The 21,287-nt window shown below is 37.8% G+C and overlaps 1 protein-coding gene across 4 annotated transcripts in view; it reads right to left on the bottom strand.

Annotated features, from left to right (window-relative positions):
• PDPK1 (3-phosphoinositide dependent protein kinase 1) overlaps positions 1–21,287 on the bottom strand; it is a 67,353-nt gene that overhangs the window by 33,540 nt on the left and 12,526 nt on the right. For 2 of the 4 annotated variants that reach the window (XM_080556219.1, XM_080556220.1), the window contains exons 3-14: positions 19,894–19,936; positions 19,551–19,688; positions 18,234–18,378; positions 16,965–17,062; positions 16,113–16,188; positions 14,596–14,664; positions 13,987–14,083; positions 12,392–12,565; positions 11,779–11,996; positions 11,076–11,133; positions 9,947–10,099; positions 4,666–9,556 (exon numbers count right to left, since the gene is read on the bottom strand). In XM_080556219.1, the coding sequence (XP_080412345.1) occupies positions 9,449–9,556; positions 9,947–10,099; positions 11,076–11,133; positions 11,779–11,996; positions 12,392–12,565; positions 13,987–14,083; positions 14,596–14,664; positions 16,113–16,188; positions 16,965–17,062; positions 18,234–18,378; positions 19,551–19,688; positions 19,894–19,936 (1,377 nt within the window). In that variant the 3' untranslated portion in view covers positions 4,666–9,448. Of the gene's footprint in view, positions 1–4,192; positions 4,483–4,665; positions 9,557–9,946; positions 10,100–11,075; positions 11,134–11,778; positions 11,997–12,391; positions 12,566–13,986; positions 14,084–14,595; positions 14,665–16,112; positions 16,189–16,964; positions 17,063–18,233; positions 18,379–19,550; positions 19,689–19,893; positions 19,937–21,287 lie in introns of those variants that run through there. The other 2 variants (XM_080556222.1, XM_080556221.1) reach the window with 2 other exon arrangements.

Below are 21,287 nucleotides of genomic sequence, written 5' to 3'. Positions count from 1 at the left end.
ACTTATTGTGTCAACATGGGTGAGTCTGACACGCTTCACTTGTTCAGTTTAGGCAGAAACAGTTCTATTACTGATTTTTGGTTTTGCTTATAGATCTGTTCTCAACCAAGAAAAGCTTTTCTTACGGTTACATTTTCTAATGCTTCTAATTTGGCAATCTTGCAAAGCAAGAAGGAATGTGAACTGAACTTTTTTCTTCAAAGATGTATATTTACTGTTGTATGAGTTATTTAATTTTGGGTTCTTCTGCTTGGTCTTGCACCTAAATGTGCAATCTGCCCTCCCCCCCCTTCTGTCAGCTGGGACAACATTAGAGCTTTCTACAAACTGGCTTAACTCACTTTAATTATAATAAATATATATATATATGTATGTATGTATATGCCTCCTCCTTCATTTTTGCTGAGTTACACACTTCTTTGATGGAGCACGATCATAAGAACACGAAACATGCCTATGAACTACAAAATGCATTTTGAATTACAAGCACAATTCAGTAGTAATCTGTTGACAATACAAGATAAAACTTCCTGAAGGAAGTTATCAAAGTGCATCTCAGACAAATTGCCCATACAGGAATCATGACATACCTGCTAAGGCTACATTATTTTTTATAGTTCCTTCTAACAGAGGGATGTGTCTAACAGTTTTCATTATTGCATCTGCTGGCTCATCCCTCAGGATTCTCTCCGCTCCCCCTCACCCTCCTCATCTGGAGGTCGGGTCAAGTATGTCTGGGATGGGTGTGGTGGCCACCGGCCTACCTACAAGCTCACGTTCACAGAATCACAGAATTGTAGGGGTTGGAAGGGGCCTCAAGAGATCATCAGGTCCAACCCCCCTGCCAAAGCAGGTTCCCCAGAGCAGGCTGCCCAGATAGGTGTCCAAACGGGCCTTGAATATCCAGAGAAGGAGACTCAACAACTGCCCTAGGCAGCCTGTTCCAGTGCTCCGTCACCCTCACCGTGAAGTTCTTTTGCATGTTGGCGCGGAACTTCCCGTGGTCCATTTTTTGACCATTGCCCCTTGTCCTATCCCCATAAACCACTGAGAAGAGGTTGGCCAAATCCCTCTGTCTCCCACACTTAAGATATTTGTAAACATTGATAAGATCCCCTCTCAGTCTTCTCTTCTCAAGGCGGAAGTTCACACCCTCTTACACTGACAATTTTAAAGTTTAAAACTAGGTCTTTAAAACCCTTGTGATCTTTAGTAAGAAAACACAATGGAATCAGAATCAGAGAATCGTAGGTCAAAGACCAGCTCTCTCCAAACTTTAGGAGGGCATTATCTTTAACTATTAGCTGCACCTTGCAAGAACTACCGTTTTACAAGCACAAAATTGTATACTATGGCAGTTGTAAATAAAGTTTAGTATATGAATAACATTCCATTTTAGTATCAGGTTACAGCTCACTGAGACTCCAAAAAGTTAAACCATGAGAGAATTAACAAATCTGTTACTATCAGATTATATATTCATGGCAAAGGAGAAGAACCAGAGTCCAAGACAGTTTCACCAACTATTCCATTGAAATATCTGTGCTCATCAGTTAAAAGACATTTGATATTTCACAACTATACCAGAGAGACAATCTACAGATAAGCTATTGTATCAAAACAGTATGCCCACAAACTGATGAGATGTCTGGGAAGGACTTTTTTTTTCTCTTGCAATAACATCTATGATATCTGTTATCTTATAAATCACAGAAAAGCAAGGAACTGATTCGATTATGACTTGTTTTCTATAGAATATGAAGGATTCTAAAAGAAGATTCTAAGTTGAATCCTTGGAAGACAAGTTTAAGCAATCTTTTGTACCGTAAAGAGTGCACTATGATGGGTAATCTACGAGGTAGGCCACTTCTGCAAAATCCAAGAGAGCTTATTAGTGCAGACACAGGCGCTGAAAGGATGAAGTGAAAGTCAATGACTCTAGTGCAGATGTTCAAGACAATGGGGCATGAAACTCTGACAGATGTTGGAATGAAAAGACCACAGTGGATATTTGATCAGGAAAGGCTTTGCTGCCCTCCCCCCCCCCCTTTTTTTTTTTGCTTTACGTACATCATATTGAAGACAATTGGGTTCATTAACCCAGAGAATGCAACTCTGAATAACAAAAATTTCTCCAAATCCAGATTTTCCAAAACAATTTGTAGTTTTCCTTACTACCTGCCTCATGTTACTTATTTGCACAATAATCTATTAAAGACGTCTATACCAGCCACAATTTTATTTTAAAAAGTAAAACTCAATCTTAAATATAAGATCCACTTACAACCACCTCGTGAAACTGTTTTAGTAACGTCAAACTGGAAAGAGCACCTTAATGTCACATTCTCATCTTGCATTTTAGCTCAATTCCAATTCTGTTCTACCGTGGGTTCAATCAGGCTACTCACAGGGACAGGATAATGCTATTTGTTTGCATCTTGTAAAAGCTGTTTTCATTAGAATTCTACATTGGAAGATAGTAATATCTAAGCAGCTCAAATAATGCACAGACGTGCTCCCTGTAAGCAGAGAATATCTTCCTATAGCTGTTACCGTAGCTAGCTTTAATTTATCACAGACACTATTAACAACTATGGACTATTTAAGCCTAGAAACATCAAAGAAATTCATCAGGTGCCTCCATATCCTACCAAACAGCTAAATAACCTTAGCATAAATTTACAATATGCTGCTGTAACTGAAACACGTAAGCACAGTACAAAGAAAATCTTTAGATTAATACCTTAAAGTTTTGTAAGATAAACACTTCACTGATTATATGCTTGTGAAAGAGGATTGATTTCATCAATTAATGCAAAAGACACCCAAACGGCTTAAATAGGGCTAAACCATTTATTCTAAAAATGCACCTCTTGATTACATCAATTTTTCTTGCAGTATATCAACTGAAACCAGTACCTTAATTACTAAGTATGCCTTATCTTTTATTTAAGAGACCTTAGAAAAAAGCTTCCCCATTCCCTCACAAGAAAAAACAGTTCATGACCAATCCACCTACATTTTTACATCTGTTTTTACAGGTCAGTCTAAGCTAAAACTCTCAAAACAAAACAAAGATAGCAACAACAGATCTCCCAAATGCCACACTAAGATATTTTTCTCTAGCTCTGGAACCTTGTTCAGACTCTGCTCTACATTTTCTTAAACATCCTTTGTGGAAGTCATGTATGAAAAAATGAAGAGAACCACTACCAGCTGAGCACTGAAAAAAAAAAAATAAGAATTATATAAAAATAACAAGTCTTTGCTTTTCATCTGTTAGTTATATATCTGAGGATCATAACCTGTTCCCTTTTTCTCCCTAAATATCCAGTACTGGAAGTCAATTTTCATCCATTACATTCCCAAATCTCTTTCAGAGCCAGAACTTTACATGAATACTTTATACCCATTATACAAGCCGTTCCATAAATAAAATCTTAATCAGTAGCTTCTCTTTCCCTACTGAGTCAGAATGAATGCACGAATACTCAATATCACCCACCTTTTGCAGTCCGTACACTATATGCAGTCTTTTATTTGATGAATTGCTGAAACGCGGCACGTTATGGCCGAATGAAAAAGGTTATTTTTTCCTAACATACTGAATTTCAGCTTCATAAAGTATTCTTCTACAACAAACAGAACTATTCATGAAAAGAAGTCGTTCGGTCCGGTTCTTGAAATTGAACCGGAGGGTGATGACGGTGCAGAAACAGAACGACACTCGTGCAGGCAAACGCTCCGTGAAAGTGCTAAAACCAACGACAGTCAGCCAACGTCACCGTTCAAATAAACGCACGAACGATCCGGTGCTCTCTTTGTCACGTTCGTAAGGCGGCCGCACAGAAGCGGCTGCGTTAATCGGGAACCAAGAAGCTCACAAGAACCCAGCCTCCTCTCACCCCGAAAGCTGAACTTCCACCGAGCACGCGAACTCGCCCAGCGCTGCCCCTCATTCACGCCCCCAACGGCGGCCGAGCTTGCGCTCGCCGTTCCCGCAGCCCGCGGCTCCCCCGCGCTCCCCGTCTCGGCCTCGCCGCACCGCCGGCAGCGCTCCCCGCGGGCAGGCGACGCCGCGCGCCGGGCCCCGGCAGCACCGGCGCGGCGCGGCCGCCGCAGCGCTCCCGGAGCCGGCGGCCGGCGGCGCGGGGCGGGGCCTTGCGGCGGGAGCGGCGCGGCCCGCGCTCACCTTGTCCGAGTCCAGGTCGGGGTCGGCCTGGCAGAGACGGAAGAGGAAGGACTTGGGGTCCCTGCAGAGCGTCTGCCGAGTGGTCAGGAAGCAGGTGCCTCCCACGTTCAGCCGGACCCACTTGCCGGGCACGGCGCCGGGGGGCGGCGCCGAGCCGCACCGGCGGCAGGGCCCGCCCGGGCCTCCCGGGCCGCCGGCCGGGGGGCCCGGGAAATCGCAGTGGTTCTCCGCCGCCATCCTCGCCGCCGCCGCCGCCGGAAGGGTCCGCCCCAGCTACGGGTCCGCGGGCGCGCCGCCCACCGGAAGGGCCCCGCGCGAGGCCTTTCCCCTCCTTCTTCTCGCCCGGCGCCTGCGCCGGGCCGCCAGGGCCGCGGGCTCGCCCGGCCGAGCGGCTGCGGCGGCTCCCGGCCGGCAGGCGGAGAGCGGCGCCCGCCCCCCACGCGGCGCTGCGGAAGGAGGAGGCGGAGGCCGGCCAGGACCCTACATGCCTTTATTACAGACTACCAAGCATAAGTGAAATCCATCATCCCGTCACTAGCTACACATCTACAGCACAGAGATCTGTCGGAAGGAGAATAAGCAGTTATTAAATTATGAGATATGATTAAATCGTCGACCAATAGAAAATTTATATAATAAAGCCAGAAAAAAGGTGTAAAATATAGTTTACAATAATTATTCACATTCAAGGCTGTACATCAATACATACAACACCATGGCCCCGAACATGAATTCAATCCAAATAACTCATATATTAGAATTTAAATAACACAGACTGAACTAGAGGCCAACAAAAGCCAGCAAATAACCTTATAAGAATAAAAATACAAAAAAGTGTGTATCATATCATTGCATTATTTGCTTCTGTTTTAGTAAGTTCTTGGAGGAGGGGGGATTGCTGGGGGGAGGAGGGTGTTTGTTTTTTTTTTCCTTTATCTGTACATCACAGTTACAGCTACAAATCAGGTAGAGAATAGTACACACAACTGACTGCCACCAACCTGAAGAACAGCTAGCATACAACTATCAAAACAGATTATGGTTCCTGATTCCTATTTTTTCTTTTTGTCAGATACAGTAATCGTAAACTCTGCCACAATTTAGGACATATGCCACATTCAATCAGAGTTAGTACAAGGTCATAGGAAGCTTCGTAAATGGCAACCATTACATTCACTGCCACACCAACAGACAGACCAACTTATTGGGTGCTTAAGAACTTCTTGAATTGTTTGCTAAATAAAAAGTTGTATTACTTTTAAAAAGGAGGAAACAAATTCCTGAATTCGTGTCTTAACTGAAAACATGCCAACCTGGAATGGAAAATTACTTGTCTGTAAACCCATTTGATCAACCAACACACAATCTGTATCATGAAGCTTTGCAGGAGCACTTCCCCTTCATTAATAAAATATTTGCGTGAATTATTACAGGCATTCAGCAAAACTTCAGATATAAATACCGCACCTATTCATGTATTTCCATAGTAGAAAAAGTTATCACAATCCACACACTATATCTTTAGGTAACTATGCCACACAAGTGATTTCCTCAACAGCTTGCTGAAATCGTTTTTTATTTTTTTGTTCACAGGCCAAATTAAGCAATTATGTTGACTTTACTAAATCATTCCTACCTGTAAATTCAATATTTAAAAAAAACTTTAAAGAATCCTGGGGATTTTCAACACAATGTAATGATTTCAAAGATATTAAATCAAGCATCTCATGCTATGAAAGTAGATTAGAATTATCACATTGTTGTTTCAACCTACATTTTTTTCCTGGAATTATAGATAGCAGATGCTTCATGATTAAATCATGCTAGACAAGAGAAAAATAAGTGGAGCACAGTACTATCTGATATCTTGATGCATTCAGCATCTAGCACTTAGCAAATGAGATACTAATAGCTGGTATCAGTCTGCTCACAATGTTTCAGCATAACATCTGAGGCAAGACTGTTAACATAAATCCTTCTAAAAAACAGGCTATATGGCCAATCCTAATAAAGCCATCTCTCCAGTTTATCAAAGTAATTTTCGACATTCTGTGATTGTGCAGGACACTGAATAGAATAGCGTAATTCAAAAATCCTTTTTAGCAGTGGTACTTCAGCCTTAAATGCCACACAATAGAAGACAGAATAAACACCTTCCTGAATTTCAAATCCCAATCAAAAGAAATTACACTACTGACCAGAATCTTTATAAACGACTGGTAGTCATTCAAAATGCAAGGGACAGAACCCAAACAAATTTGTTTTTTAGTAGGTTTGTAACAAGGAGTCAAGAAGAGTCTTCGAATGACCAGCTCTGGAAGACCTTGAATAAAGAGCAGTGAAAGCAACTGGCTTATTTGCAGCTCTGAAGAATCTCCCTTGAACATTTCATTCTATGAACTCCCACGAACCATAGGAGTAATCTTCAAGACAAAGATTTGAAGCTACCTTGCTATCTAAAACAAGAAACAGCCCTTCGTAATACGCAGCACCTTCCAACATGCATTTAAGTGGTCAAATTGGTAAAGTATACTTAAATCAACAATTCCAGAAATTTTCTGGTCCCCTCCCCCAAAAAGCAGTGGCTAAGGAATACTTGATTTGGAACACAAAAGTTCTGAGGGGAGGGTTTCCTCTAAGAGGCTCACAGTATTCTAATGACAGCCTTGTCAAAAGAAAAATGGAATACTGGAATGCAGGCATCAGTCTTACAGATTGACTTTTACAGCTTACTGTTACTAATATTTCTTTGGCTGAAGGGTTTTAGTAGGCAGGAATGAAGGACACTGATAAGATTTTCAAGATGTGAAAAAATTATTTTTTTTTAATGGCAAGATGACTGCAGGTTAAATTGTTATAGAATGTACGTTTAAGCATTTCTATATTTCCACCTAGTCAGCTAGAGTGAAGAAGCCAGTGGAGATCATTAGCTCCTACTGAAGCTAAGGAATTTGCTATTAGCAGAACAACTTTTGCAACTTTTTTTTTTAAACAAGTAAGAGGCTAAGTTTTGTTATAAAAACCAGCAGCAGCACCATGAAGCTCCATCACTGCCAGACTCCATTTGTTTGAAGTTGGGAACATGTCTACATCTCTATACTAAAGACTAAATCCAAAAGCTTTACAGTTGCCTCAAGTAGACCCAATATACAGCTGGAATTTGACAGCTACAGAGTGACTGGGTACCACTGCAAACTCAAAATTACCATCTTACTTAAGATAACTAATAAAGGATTACTTACAGGCACAAATGGAAGGCATAATACTATGCCATTCAAATCTCAGTCACAAGGAGTGTACCTTCTATATGGTGAAATTCCTTATGAAAAGGGAACAGTGTTCTGTTTTTGTCTTCTCAGCCAGCTGCAGGACACCTTAGTTCTCTTAACACCATGCACTGTAAGCTACTGATTTAATTTTGTCATGCATGGGTTAATAGAAGACTGTAAGACTATAGTTCCTACACAAAAGGCAACTGCATTCTCTCCTATAAAACCTAAAAAATGCTGGAAGAACTGAACTGTTATCAAGTTCAACCACATAATACTATTTTTTGTTGCCTTTTTTTTTTTAAAGAGCAATGATAAATCTCCCTCATCCAGTACAACATCAATAACAACAAAAACATCAATATTCATGTATTTTATGAGACAGCCTGATAAGCCACTGCTTTTAAAGATTGCTTTTAGAACAGTAGCTCACTAGTTCTTTCAACATTACAGCAGAACATTTCTTTCCTTGATAGATGAAAAAGCACATCATAGAGACCTCAACATACAAAAAGATGGTATGTGTAGAAGGTGAATAAATAGGTGTGATGTTTATACCACTTTTAAAACAAGGAAGAAATGCCTTTGTCCAGACCTAGGTCACGCCTCTCTGCAAGGTTCAGGAACACAGGTATGTTGAAAATAGGGAAGTTGTTTTCAGCACATAAAGTTAAGTCTTTGTAACATTGCAAGAAATGTTTGACCACAAAAAAAAAGCATTAATTTGAAAAGGATAAAAGAGACTGATATGAAAAAATATTTTCATTTTACAGATATGCCTCAAGTACCATATATTTTCCCCATTGTATCAACATTTTCTGTTGAATTTTTAACCAGATTACAGTATGGATCTAATGTTTAAATGGCTTAGTTTATTTATTTATTTTTTGGAGTTGCTAAAAGTTCTGAAATATTTGGTCAAAGACCAAAAATAAGATTATTTGTACACCTCATTATACAAAGAAGCAAACAAAATAATCAGTTGTACAAAGCTTTCACACTTTCTTCTCTATCCAGGTAAATAGGTTGGCCCCACTAAAATGCACAAAACATGCACACCCTGCAAAGAAAGCTTCTAACTCTCATCCCCTGGAAAGGAGAAAAACTATTTACTACTTGAATAGTAACATTGTTGGTTTTTTTTCCTCCATACTAACTAATTTTTTTTTTTTTAGTTAGTATTAGTTAAAAGCATGCTGGTAAGTTTATTGTCTCTTGATTAAGCACACATCATTCATATTAAAATTTAAACTGAATGTTTAAAACTTTATATGCTTCAGAAGCCAACATTTCAATTTAAGAAAATTTTCAGTGCCATGTTCAGCATTTTACTCTCACAACCTCTATCATTGGAGCCTGTCTGCCAGACACACATCTGATTCATTCACATAATTATTTAAGTACCACATAAATCCTGCAACCAGAACTATATTAAGAATTACACAAGGGTGCAACTGACCTGGCTACAAATGCCATACACCAATAAGCTCAGGGACTGTGAGGAAAGGAAAAGAAAACAGAGGTGGTGCTTAGGAGAGGCATATAAAAGCTCCCTGATGAAATACAGATCAAATGATAATGTGAAAGTCACAGAAAACTCTAGCCCCACAAAATGTAACGCTGGTACATGACTTGGGGCATGTGCGTGTGGATTGGTTTTAACTCATCTTAAATGTAGCTGGTAATACAAGGTCTATCCACTAGTCTGCTGCAGAAATTGAGCTGAAGGGCACAAAAGCAAGATCTTCACTGCAATGATACGCATGTGGAAGCCTCAACAGAAGCACAAAGAGCGAGCAAAGCGACCCTGAATTCCATTCGGTTTTAGCCTTTTTTTTTTCCTTTTTCTTTTTTTAAAAAACAGAACATTTCAGACATATGCTTCCCCTTGAGATGGTAATAGATGGGTTGGAAAGATTCCTCTGATAGGCTGCACGTTGAGTTCTAGCAGCAAGAAGGAAAACTGGGAAATTTTGGATGAGCTTTACTATTTTGCAGCATTCTGATGATATCTGTGCCGCCACACTTCATGTATCTTTTTGCACCATTTATGAGCATTTCCACTCGGGTCCATCAGGTAGTATGTCCTGTTTGGCTGTAAGTAAATAACATTTTAATGAGTATTCCAAGCACAGTTAAACCAAAAAAATCAGTAATTATTCAACAGCAAAAAAGTTATTCAGAATCAGCTAGAAAACTTTTTTTTTTAAAAAAACTTTTTTTTAGAAAAGTTTTAAGTCCACTTATATTTTACTTATGCTTGAATTATAAAAAATAGTTGTATTGTGTTTTGTATTTTTGTGGGAAGATGCATGCCAGTTTTGTTTTGAAGTTATATCTATTAACCTACGCTAACAAGTAATCCTGCAATCAACACCTGTATTTATGAAATTATATTTTCTCCAAACAAAATTTGTTAACAGTTTATAATAATTGTCCCAGAACCTTAGCACAACTTGCAAAGAAATTAAATAAAGTAACTTACTGTGTGAACAAAAAACGTCTTAAAATTCTTGGCTTCTGGACGTAACTCCAAAGACCACGGTATTTCTCCTTTTAGAACTTTGTTGACAGGATCCACATAATACAGGTGGGGCCCTTCTGTAAGGAGCAATTGGCGTCTACGTGCAAACAATCCCTAACGGGAAAAGTAAAAGCAGCAATGCAAAAAAAGGATAAAGAGAAAAGGTAAAACTGTGTACCTCTGAATTTAACAATGGAGGTAGAATTAAGACAGCTCAGTGAGAGGAAAGTATGTTTGAGTTTAGGGCAGTTTGTTTTCTTTTTGCTTTACTTAATTGACCTCACTCCTTTTTGGGGAGGTTGCAGTGCATCCATACTACATGACAAAAGTACTATTTTAAGAACGCGTCTTTGAGTTCTAACAAAAGAAAACAACTGTACAGATTAAAGCACAATATATTTGTCAAATACGCTGGCACACAAATCAATTGTCATGATTTTCTGGAGAAAATTAGGATCAAACAGGTAAGAACTTGTACGAAAGTCAACCTACATTCCTATATAGCTGACAAAGACTATTGAAGCTCCTCTGTACTATGTTGAAGTTATTCATTATAGCAGTTCTAATGCCACCTCTACCTCTCTCAGGACATAGGAACTAGTCAGACTGAGGAAACGTAACACAGCTGAGGACAATATGAGTTTATATTCTATTTTCCAATAATAATGGCTCAATCCACATGCAGATATACATCAAGACCAAGTATTTAATCAACTGTATCAGATTGGTAGGAAGAGGTTGAACAAAAACTTGTTTACTAGAGTCTTATCAAGGGGAAGCATCAACAGAATATTTACTTTTAGCCTTTTCAAAAAAGAACACAAAAATTAAAAAACTATTCACAGGAAAACATCACACCTTAAAAAACAAACAAAACAATGTGACACTTAGACAAGTAAGTTCTAAAACAGGTTCCTTATCTTCATTGCAAATGTGTAAAAGCGTGACAACTTGGTCTACTTTTGGGTAGACCTGTGCAGTATCAAGAGTTGGACTTGATGATCCTTAAGGGTCCCTTCCAACTCAGGATATTCTATGATTCTATGATTCTAACTGAATCCTGTTACAGGAAATTAAGAAAACTCCTTACCTTTCTTTTGTCCACTGGGCCCATTTTTAGAATTAAGTTATTTTCTACAAACTGATGCCTTGAAAAACAAAACAATAGGGAAAAAAAGACACTATTACCTCAGATGTAATTCTTCCACATAACAATGGCAATAAGAACTGTTTACTATTACTAAGCAATTTTCCATTTCCTTCTAGTGTCTTTTCCTCCAAAGAGTCCTGAGTATCTCTACCAGGTGAATTTTGGCCTCCTCCTCATTTTACACCAAACAGGTGCATTTTTTGTTATTTTTGTTTGTTTGTTGTTTTTAATCCGTCATTTAAAAAAAACACAAACAAGCAACTCTTATCAAGAATGAAGAGAAATGCTAATGAATGCATAGCCTGGACATATTTTAGTTATAAATGGAATGGTATCATTCAAAAAACTTATGCCAGCTGTAAGAAAGAAACATCTTCTAGTTTTAGAACTCTGTAGAGGGAAGAACTCTTGACACTGTACCATTTGTCTTCCTATACCCACACCATCTTCTAGACCTTAACTTTAGAATCATATTGTTTTTTTGCTGCTATTGCTTTAAAAAAAAGAAATTAGGAAAAATCTAGTCAATATTGGTTTCTTTAAAAATATTAAGACTGACAAATATTAATTTGAATAAAATTTTATTTTTCTAGATTCCTCACTTCAATGCAAGTAACAAATGAGCTATATTCACAGATCTTACCAAGGATTTCCACCAGCTTGTTTTGCCAGAAGTAATCTCTTTTCATCTTCAGAAAACTGTAAATCCAACTCAAAGGAATTGTTGTCAAGATCATGAATATACTGTTCAATATTGCCTCCTGATGTCTGTGGGGTACTCGTCTCTGGGGCAGACAGTGAATGGGAAGAGGCAGAACCAGAAACTTGCATGCAACCAAACTGACTGAGGAGATTGTCATACTAAAAGGAGGAAAAAAAAGTAAAAAAAAGTAAGAGTTGCTTGTTTATTTAAAAAGCTTATTTTGCTCTGAATAACTATAGAGTTACTTTTAACTTAAGCATGCTTTGGCTTTTGGGCAAAAAGGCAGACTATTCTCTACAAATTAACTGGAATATCTCAAAAAGAATTATGCTTGGTCAAAAGCAAACTTTTTTTTAAAAAAATACTCCATCAGAAAAAAATGTTGACTAGATCAAATTTTATCCAGAAATTGTTTATTAGATTCTTAATAGTAAAGCCTTCATTAAAATATAACTGACCAGTAGCTTCAATGAAAGTACTTGATATACAATAATTTTGTTTTAATGGAAGTCTAGGCAGCATCAGAGCTGAATATAGCTATAGATAAACATACATTTCCGTAACAGTCTTCGTCATCCTCTGACATGGCAGGTAAGTACGCTGTAAGTTTTGGGGGTGTCTGAAGATGTAGGTTCTCCCACACAATAGATTCAAAGAAGGGGTGAGCCTTAAGAGGTCCATATCCTCCCATTTCTTCACAGCCTAACCTTTTGGTAGCATCTAGAACCTGAACAGGTTACAATGAAGTTAGCACGCATAAAATAATGACAAGAAAGGGGCAAGCACCATTCAAATTTGCACAGCAATATGCTAAAACTTAATTGGTCAGCCTTACTCTTCTAGGCACATATAAGGAGACTGCTTATCATAAAATCACAGAATGGCTGAGGTTGAAAGGGACTCTGAAGATAATCTAGTCCAACCCCACTGCCAAGCAGATTCACCTAGAGTACATTACACAGGATGGCATCCAGAAAAGTTTTGAATACCTCCAGAGAAGATGACTCCACAGCCTCTCTGGGCAACCTGTTCCTGTGCTGTCACCCTCACAGTAAAGTGCCTTCTCATCAGGAACTTCCTCCCACAGAAACTTCCCGTGCTTTCAGTCTGTTCCCAGTACCTCTCTGTTGCTGGGCCCAACTGAAAAGTCTGGTTCCATCCTCTTGACACCTTCCCTTCGACCCACCAACCCACCCTTGTAACACAAGGTGTTATTTGTCAGTGTGTCCCGTTAGCACAATTTAGCATTTGATCAGCTCACATAGCTAGAGAAATAAGCACTTCTTTGGGTCCACAGATTTTTTTTTGGCTTTGTTTCTTTATAAAGATGGAAACAAAACCAAGCAAACCCACAGAGGCAGCGTGCTGGAGCACGGCTCATTTAAGTATAGTCCCACATCATATTGTGAGTGATGCAAGACAGCTGTAAAAGCTGTAGTTGGTGCCAAACACCAACCTCTCAAGCACCCTAAAACAACAGTTCTCAGGATGTTGAGACATCCTGGACCTTACCACTCAGAGAACGCTGGCTTGGTCATAGAGCTACTATTAGGCCCTTTTATAATGGTAGCACTCACCACCACTCACAAACATAATATACAGAATTTTCTCCCTAATAACCTAGACCATCCAACTTCAAGAAGCTTACACCATGCAAAATGTTCTCTACATATTCACTGTACATTCATGTGCAGAGTAAATCTTTTGCTGATACTATTATAAGACATGCATTAACTGCTCTAAAATGAAGGATAAATTGATTTATATTTTAAGGAATACATCTTTTTATGATGTACAGAACATTCTTTATAACTAAATGATAAATTGATACAACTCAAAAATTAACTCGAGTACTATGCAAGCACAAGTGTTTGAATCTTAAATTGTGTGTTACGCATAGTTTTTAGAAATATTTGCTTCCACTTGACAGAGACATTCCTTGCCCACGCTTTATAATTCAGATAAATCAGTGCTGTTTAATAATGGATGTTGACTTTCAAGATACTCTCATACACAATTAATAGTGTTCAGAGTTGTTCTTATTACAAGGTTCACAACAGAGTTGATAGAAACTTTAGGAAAATAGAACTACATTAAAAAGCTGAATGTTTCCAATGTCAAATCATTTAACAGCAGTACAATATTTACCAATAGCTTTTCTACAAGGTCTTTTGCCTTGGGAAAAAATTTTTCTGGAAAGTCATATTCCAACTTTATTATCTTCTGGAATATCAGATACTCATTGCTGCAAAAGAGAAAAATATTAGCTAGTTATTAGTTCTCCATGGTTCTTTTACCTTAACAGTGCATAATCTGGACAAATATTAAATTTGAGAGACACAAGCTAGAAGTCAAGTTCCTATAAATCCTTCTATAATGTACTTAAGGGGAAGCAGTTGCTTATAAGCATCTGTGATCCTGTAAGCATGAGATACTTGAACAATAACAGGGAAAGGTTGAATGCCTCAATACAGAGGTGAAAAAAACCTTCGTGGAGGCATAGTTACCTTACGGTATAAACTACATTTGAAGTCCTAGGATAAATCAAATAACCTCTCTCAGGACTTCTAGTTAGTCTTAGCATCTTCACAATTTCAAAAGGGAAGTGAACTAGATTACACAAGTAAAAGCAGGCGTAACACCACCAAAAGTGCACCATGAAAATCTGTACTTCAGAACTGATAGTAAAGTAAAACCCAATGCAAGTAAATGTATTTATAATCCACATGTAAAGAACTAGTAGCATAAGTCTCTTACCCAGCTCTGAATGGAGGCAATCCAGCTACAAGCTGATATATTATACATCCCAGAGCCCAGAGGTCAGAGCTTCAAAAAACAAAAGGAAAAAACCTTAGCATGTTCTTCTTTAAGTTTGTAAAAGAAATAAAATTTCTTAAATTCCTGCTAGTTAGAACACAGCACAAATATGTCAGATAAGCCTGTTAGTGTGATTTCCACACTATTTTCACTTCATTCCTTATCAGGAGAATAGGCCTGCAACACTACTGAAAACATACAGTAACCATCCCCCAACAACTGACTACAAGCACATGTGCAAGACAGCTGAATTTTCAGTTGACATAATTAATAGGTATATAAGACTAAAAAGATGGCTTATTAACCACTACCACAATTCCAAGACACATCCAACTTAATGCAAAATATGCTCCTTCAGAATTAGAATCATTTCCTCTAAATATTTCATGGAAAAAATCATCACAATAGCACTTCTTCACCAAAAGCTTTCTTTCAGACACAAAGAAAAAAACACAGGCTATATTGTACATAGGAGAGAAAAAGTCTTAAGTTTTAACATGTTGTCCTGAAAGAGTATTTTTAAACTTACTTTACCTCAAAGTACTTTATACATAGATTTGGTAAGGCTTAGAAATCCTCATGGAAGACTAAAATTCTAAAGAAGGCTCAGAACTGCTCAAATTCAGAATTTTATGTAGAGGTATTATGGAAATTCTAAAGGGGGATGATAGCCTGATGAAGTCTCTACATTATCCAAACCAGCCCAAATATTTTTACTAAAAGCAAAACTGGAAGGGCTGGTGGCATTCATATAAATTCAAGAAATGACAGCTGTAATTACCACAAGAGAGTTATTCACAAAATAGAGATTTCTCCCTATGTTTTGTCAGTGATTACTTTGAGTGATTATTCTTCCATCACTGTAATAAAATAGATATACAACAATCTGTAGGTTACCATCAGTAACCTATTTAAGGAATTTCATATGGGAATCTCATTTAAGTATATTACTCATACCAGACACAGGGATGAGCTTTAAACCGTTGCAAACCCCAAGCAGAGCTTAGTAAAAATACTGCAAGCTGATCCAAATACAACTCAAAGCAAGCTGCAACCTTTCCCCTAACTGATAGAATGACTTTCTGTTGCTTTTACCTCAGGAATAACCATAATGGAACCATCTTACATAAAAGAAGAATTAAGAGAATGATTTTACTTCTGTAATAGAGAAAGATATTTATGGGGAAGAGGAATCCAACTGCTCACCACAAACTTCCTTCTCCTGACAACACTTAATTCTGTTTGTAGGAGGTAAGATAAACTGATGAAATTAGCACTCAGACAAGAAGCAATACTTGCTAAGAAAAAAGTGTCTCACACTCTTAAGCTTTATACTCGAGCATCTTGCTTCTTAGAAATACTAAGATACATAATACTAAGATACATCCTTTCACTCCCTGCATTCCATTTGATAGCATCTGACAATCAGTACATTTCTAAAATACAACAGTCTTCACCTTTTACAGGCAGATTTCTCTGTCAGCAGCTCTGGAGAAACATACTGTGCTGTCCCTACAAATGAATTTGCCCGTGCTGTGAAGAAAATTGAAAGAGGTAAGTAAACACATACTTGTGAAGAAACCAACTCCCTCCCACACCATGCAAAAACACACAGGAATTTCATTTCTCTACCCATTCACAAAACCTGATCAAAGGAGACAAATTGCTTTAATCTCAGTGATATCTATTTGGTTTGAGAAGCTAGGCATTTAGCACAAATTCTACCAACACAAGCTTACTAAATCTGAGTAAAAAATTTCATTTATCAAATTTAGTGAATGAAAAGCAGTTCAGCCCAGTGCTTTTATCAGATATAGTTTGCAGCATCACATTCACAGGTTAATACTAAGCAACTAGTGGCACAAAAATTCAATGATCTATATTTGAGCAACTCTGATAGTCGCTGGGGATTAAATACACATGCACAGAGTAATAGCTTACTGTTTCAGCTGAGACAAACTATCTGTTTTTATTCTTGTCTTACAGAAGAAAAGTAATTTCAAGTACTTTAACTTCACATTGAGAACAGTCCATCTGGTATTTGGCAATCTAGCTGGCTATACCAAATACTACCTCTTCTGCCATAATCAAAGCAGAGAGAGTCAAAACTGTTTCAATATATTTCACTATTTTTTTTCTTACATAACAGCTAATGATATTTTAAAGTTACAATTCGATAAATACAATATACTTACATTTTCAAAGGCCCACTTATCTATATAACTACAGCAGTTGGACTTGATCTTTGTAGTTCCCTTCTAACTGTACTATTCTCTTCTACATAATGTGACAAATTAAATATGGTATACCTTGTCTGCTGTCAGCAGATAATACTTTTGCTGTTCCGAAGTCTGTTATTTGAATGTGCATATCTTCATTTAGCAAGATGTTCTCTGGTTTAAGATCCCTAGAAAAGGCAGATTTTTGTATATAAACAGCACAAAAATTAGCATAACAAAATGGTCCGGTGTTTTGCATGCACGTTATCACAAATGATGCAGACATTCTGTAAACAATGTTGTGTTAAGTTTTCCTTGACTTGCAGCTGTCAACATGCAGACTGCTGCTAACAGATTTTGGAAAGTTCATTTGTTAACATTTTTCCTAAAAAGACGAAGTAATGAATAGTTGACCACAAAACTAGGTTATTGTATACCTCACTTTTTGAGCAAAATAAAGCGAATATCAATTCCCAATCCATAATTTAGGTAGTATCTGAGAAGTTGATATGGCAGTAATATCTTTTAGGCCTGCTTATTCACAGTAGAAAACTTCAGTTAGTCAAACACTGGTGCATCCAGCCCCTATAGATTCTATTCCCAACTATTTCACAGAACAGGATACTTAGAAAGTATTTTTCTAATAACTGAAGAAAGTTAGATCAGTCAGCTTTTTGCCAACTATCATTTACCACAGACAACTGCTTGGGTGTCTACGGACGGAATAGATTCCTTCCCCAAAACAAACTCTGTGGCTCAGACTTCTCACGCTTATTTGAATATTGCACCAAACACAGCTTTTATTTGTTTAAAAACATTCATGACAAAACATGTTTACCCAGACAATATCAGTACCTCAGAAAAACTGCAAAGGTTCCATTAAAAACTTTGGTAAATTTCAGTGTTTACCTAATTCTCATTCAACTTTGTGGAATTTGTTCACTCAGCCAAAACTGATGTAATAATTTTATTTTTCTTGTTGATGTGCTGCATACAGATTCACACAGCAGCAGAATTCTAGCTGGTTTTGGTACATAACACCATAGGAAACAAAAAAAAGTTAACCAAAATGCCAGTCTGTTTTTAGACTAATGATTGATCTCAAGACAGACAAGCTTTTGGGAATGTTAGTTCTAGATTATGAAGTTCTCTTTACTTTTTCCAAGTTGTCTAATAACAGATTGTCTCTCCACATAAAGTTTGTGTTGTTTAGTTCCCTGTGTTATGTTAATAGTACTATTACTAATGAAATGCTATTGTGTTATTAGCTTTCCACAAAATCCACATTCAATATACACTTCATGAAGAACATTTCTTGTGCATAATCAAAAGCATTTCGATCTCGACTTTCCATATTACCTGTGAATAATTCCTTTCCCATGCAAATACTCCAGGGCTGATACAATTTCAGCAGTATAAAACCTGGTACAGGTCTCATCAAATGAGCCAATTTTGCGTATATACTTTAGCAGCTCGCCATTTTTGGCATAGCTAAGCCCGAAATCTGAATATAATAAGTTAAGGTCTACCATTAAAACTTTTTAAAACAAAAATCCCCAGACCTCATTCCAAAAACAAGAATAATATTGAAGAGACATGAATAAAATGGTAGAAGTTGGTTAGTGTGAAACTTTACATGGCAGCAACCCAAAACTATGTCTAATTAAATGTATTAAAAACCTAGGATACAGGTTCTAGTGTCTTAGCATTGCAAAGACTACATAGGGGATTCAATTTATAATCTTTCTAGATAGTCACCTGAATAATTGATTCCAACTGTATATGTAATTGCTTACATAAACATCCATTTACATTAATAATGAACATAAGTTTAAAATTGCCCCATCATCTGGAAAGGTACAAGAATATCAGTCCAGTGTACAACGAGCAAATATTTGTAATATAAAGACAGCCCTTGTAAGTTCCATTAGTGCATGCGTGCAGACACACACAGCCTGTTAGCATTGTTAGCAGCCCCTAAAAAAACACCAACCAACTACTTACTGACCCCAGAAATGAAGTGATCTATCCTTTTACCCTTGGCACAGCCACTTCCAAACAGGATGATTAGGAGTAAATTCACATTACTGAAAATTTCTTCACAGCAAAAGAAAAAAGCTGATTGCAAAGCAATGAGCTTTGAAGATGAAGCTGCACTTTGCTAGAGAAAACTCAAGAAGCAGTGGCCCAAATAGAAGATTTTCCTTTCTTTTCCCCATTTAGATTATTCTGTAAAAATTGTTATATAAAAGTGCTTAACAAATCTAATTGAGTGAAAAATAAAAGTAAATGTAGCTGGCTACTCCTATTTTAAACACAGGAATTGTGGTGTTGTACTCTATATATCAGAAGTAATATATTTCTCAAACACTTTTTTAAAAAGTGTGTTGCAAGTCACCTTTCAGCATTTACCAGACGGAGAATAGAAGTTACTGTTTTACTCCATTCTCCTGTCCCCCACGTCATTCCCTCCTCTTTGAGGGGGCACATTCATTCCATTTACTTAATTTTAAATAAAAGCATTACTGAAAAAAATTGCATCACAAACAACTAAGACTTTTTAAATAACTTAGGTTTATTTCATCATTCCCGTTAAACAATGTTTCAAAGGAACCAAAACTGAGGATTGTTATTTTTAAGAAAATATGATGGAAAGTTATAGAACTTAAAGGATACATAGCTTTTCATCATCTTGAAAGGTGAAGTAGAGTTTCACAAAAAAAGGGTGATCCAGGCGGGACATTACATCTCTCTCTCGTGTCACATATGGCACCTTATTTTCTTTTATGATATGACGTTTTTCTAGAATTTTAACTTAATGAAGAAAGAGTGAAAACACAGGAAATAAAAAAAATGAAGTCCATTTAAGTAATCAGTGGTTTGGTTGCCATTTTTTCTTGTTAAGATAAAGTTATCATAAAAACACTAGTTTTATCCCATCTTTTGAACAGGTATTTTGTAAAAGGACCACATTCATAAAGTATTTTTAAAAAGCTGTGTTTAAGGAATCAGTACTTACTGGCGTATTCTCTAGAACTTGCCAATTCTCGAGCCAAGACAACCTGTTGCCACAGAAGAGAGAATATAATGTAACTATTCGTTAAAGGCATATGGTAACACTGCTTTTGATCTTCCAGTAGGTAGTTTATTTTGGACAAGCAGTATTCTAAGTATCACAAACACAATCAGCAAAAGATTTAAGCATGTGTTCATAGTACTTTGGCTTCCTAGCCCCTAACAAAATCAGTTATACTGAGTACTACATACACATCTAATACCAAATGGTATGCATTTAGAAAAAAACTTCTAAATAAGGCTCTTCTTCAATTAATTAATCTTCAGGTCAATTAATTTTTCAAGGTGAAAGGAGAAGTGCATGCAAGTTGCACTCTTTAATCATTAGAAAATGGAAATCTCAGTGTGGTGGTAAGAAACACCTAAAAAAAGTATCTCCTACAAATACACTGAAGTTCACATTATTTGATCAATGGGCATTTCTACTATAAACAGCCAGTCTATTACAAGCTGTGTTGTTACCAAAGGAATTTTTTTAGCCCTTCTGTGTACACAGACAACATTATTTAAAGCTGTGCAATAAGATGAGAATGTTCATAACTTTTCTAATTTTTGTTGCCAGGTTTCATCAAGTCTACTATTAAAGTTACTGAAAGCAGTAACTTAAAGTTCATTATTTAATAAATACCCAGATACATAGTGTTAACTTTCTGCATTATAGAAAGTGATGTGCTCACATGGACCGACACCCTCCTCACTGCAACCTCCTCTCAGGTAGTTATAGAGAGTGACGAGGTTTCCCCTCGAGCCTAAACAACCCTTTTCTCCAGCCTAAACAACCCCAGCTCCCTCAGCTGCTCCTCATGACTCTTGTTCTCTAGTCCCTTCACCAGCTTCATTGCTCTTCTCTGCACATGCTCAAGCAAGTCAATTTCCTTCTTGCAGTGAGGGGCCCAAAACTGAACACAATGTTGAAGGTGCAGGCTCACTGGAGCTGAGTACAGAGGGACAATCACTTCCCTAGTCCTGCCGGCCACACTTGTTCTGATGCAGGCAGGATGCCATTGGCCTTCTTGGATACCTGAGCACACTGCTGGCTCGCGTTCAGCCAGCTGTCGACCAGCACCCACAGGTCCCTTTCTGCCAGATAACTTTCCAGCCACTCTTTTCTCAGCCTGTAGCATTGCACAGAGTAGTTGTGACCCAAGTACAGGACCTGGCACTTAGCCTTGTTGAATGTCATGCTGTTGGACTCCGCCTATCTATCTAGCCTATCCATTTCCCACTGCAGAGCCTTTCTACCCTCAAGAAGATCAACAGTCCCACCTAACAGTCTCATCTGCAGGCTTATCAACACAGGTGAAAACATATCTTGGCTAATAACCCAAACCTGTATAG

This window comes from Anser brachyrhynchus (assembly GCF_964034855.1).
Source record: "Anser brachyrhynchus genome assembly, chromosome: 15".
In the NCBI taxonomy this organism is placed as follows: domain Eukaryota; kingdom Metazoa; phylum Chordata; class Aves; order Anseriformes; family Anatidae; genus Anser; species Anser brachyrhynchus.
The sequence above is the reverse complement of the archived record's forward strand: the minus strand, read 5'-3'. Positions and strand labels throughout refer to the sequence as shown.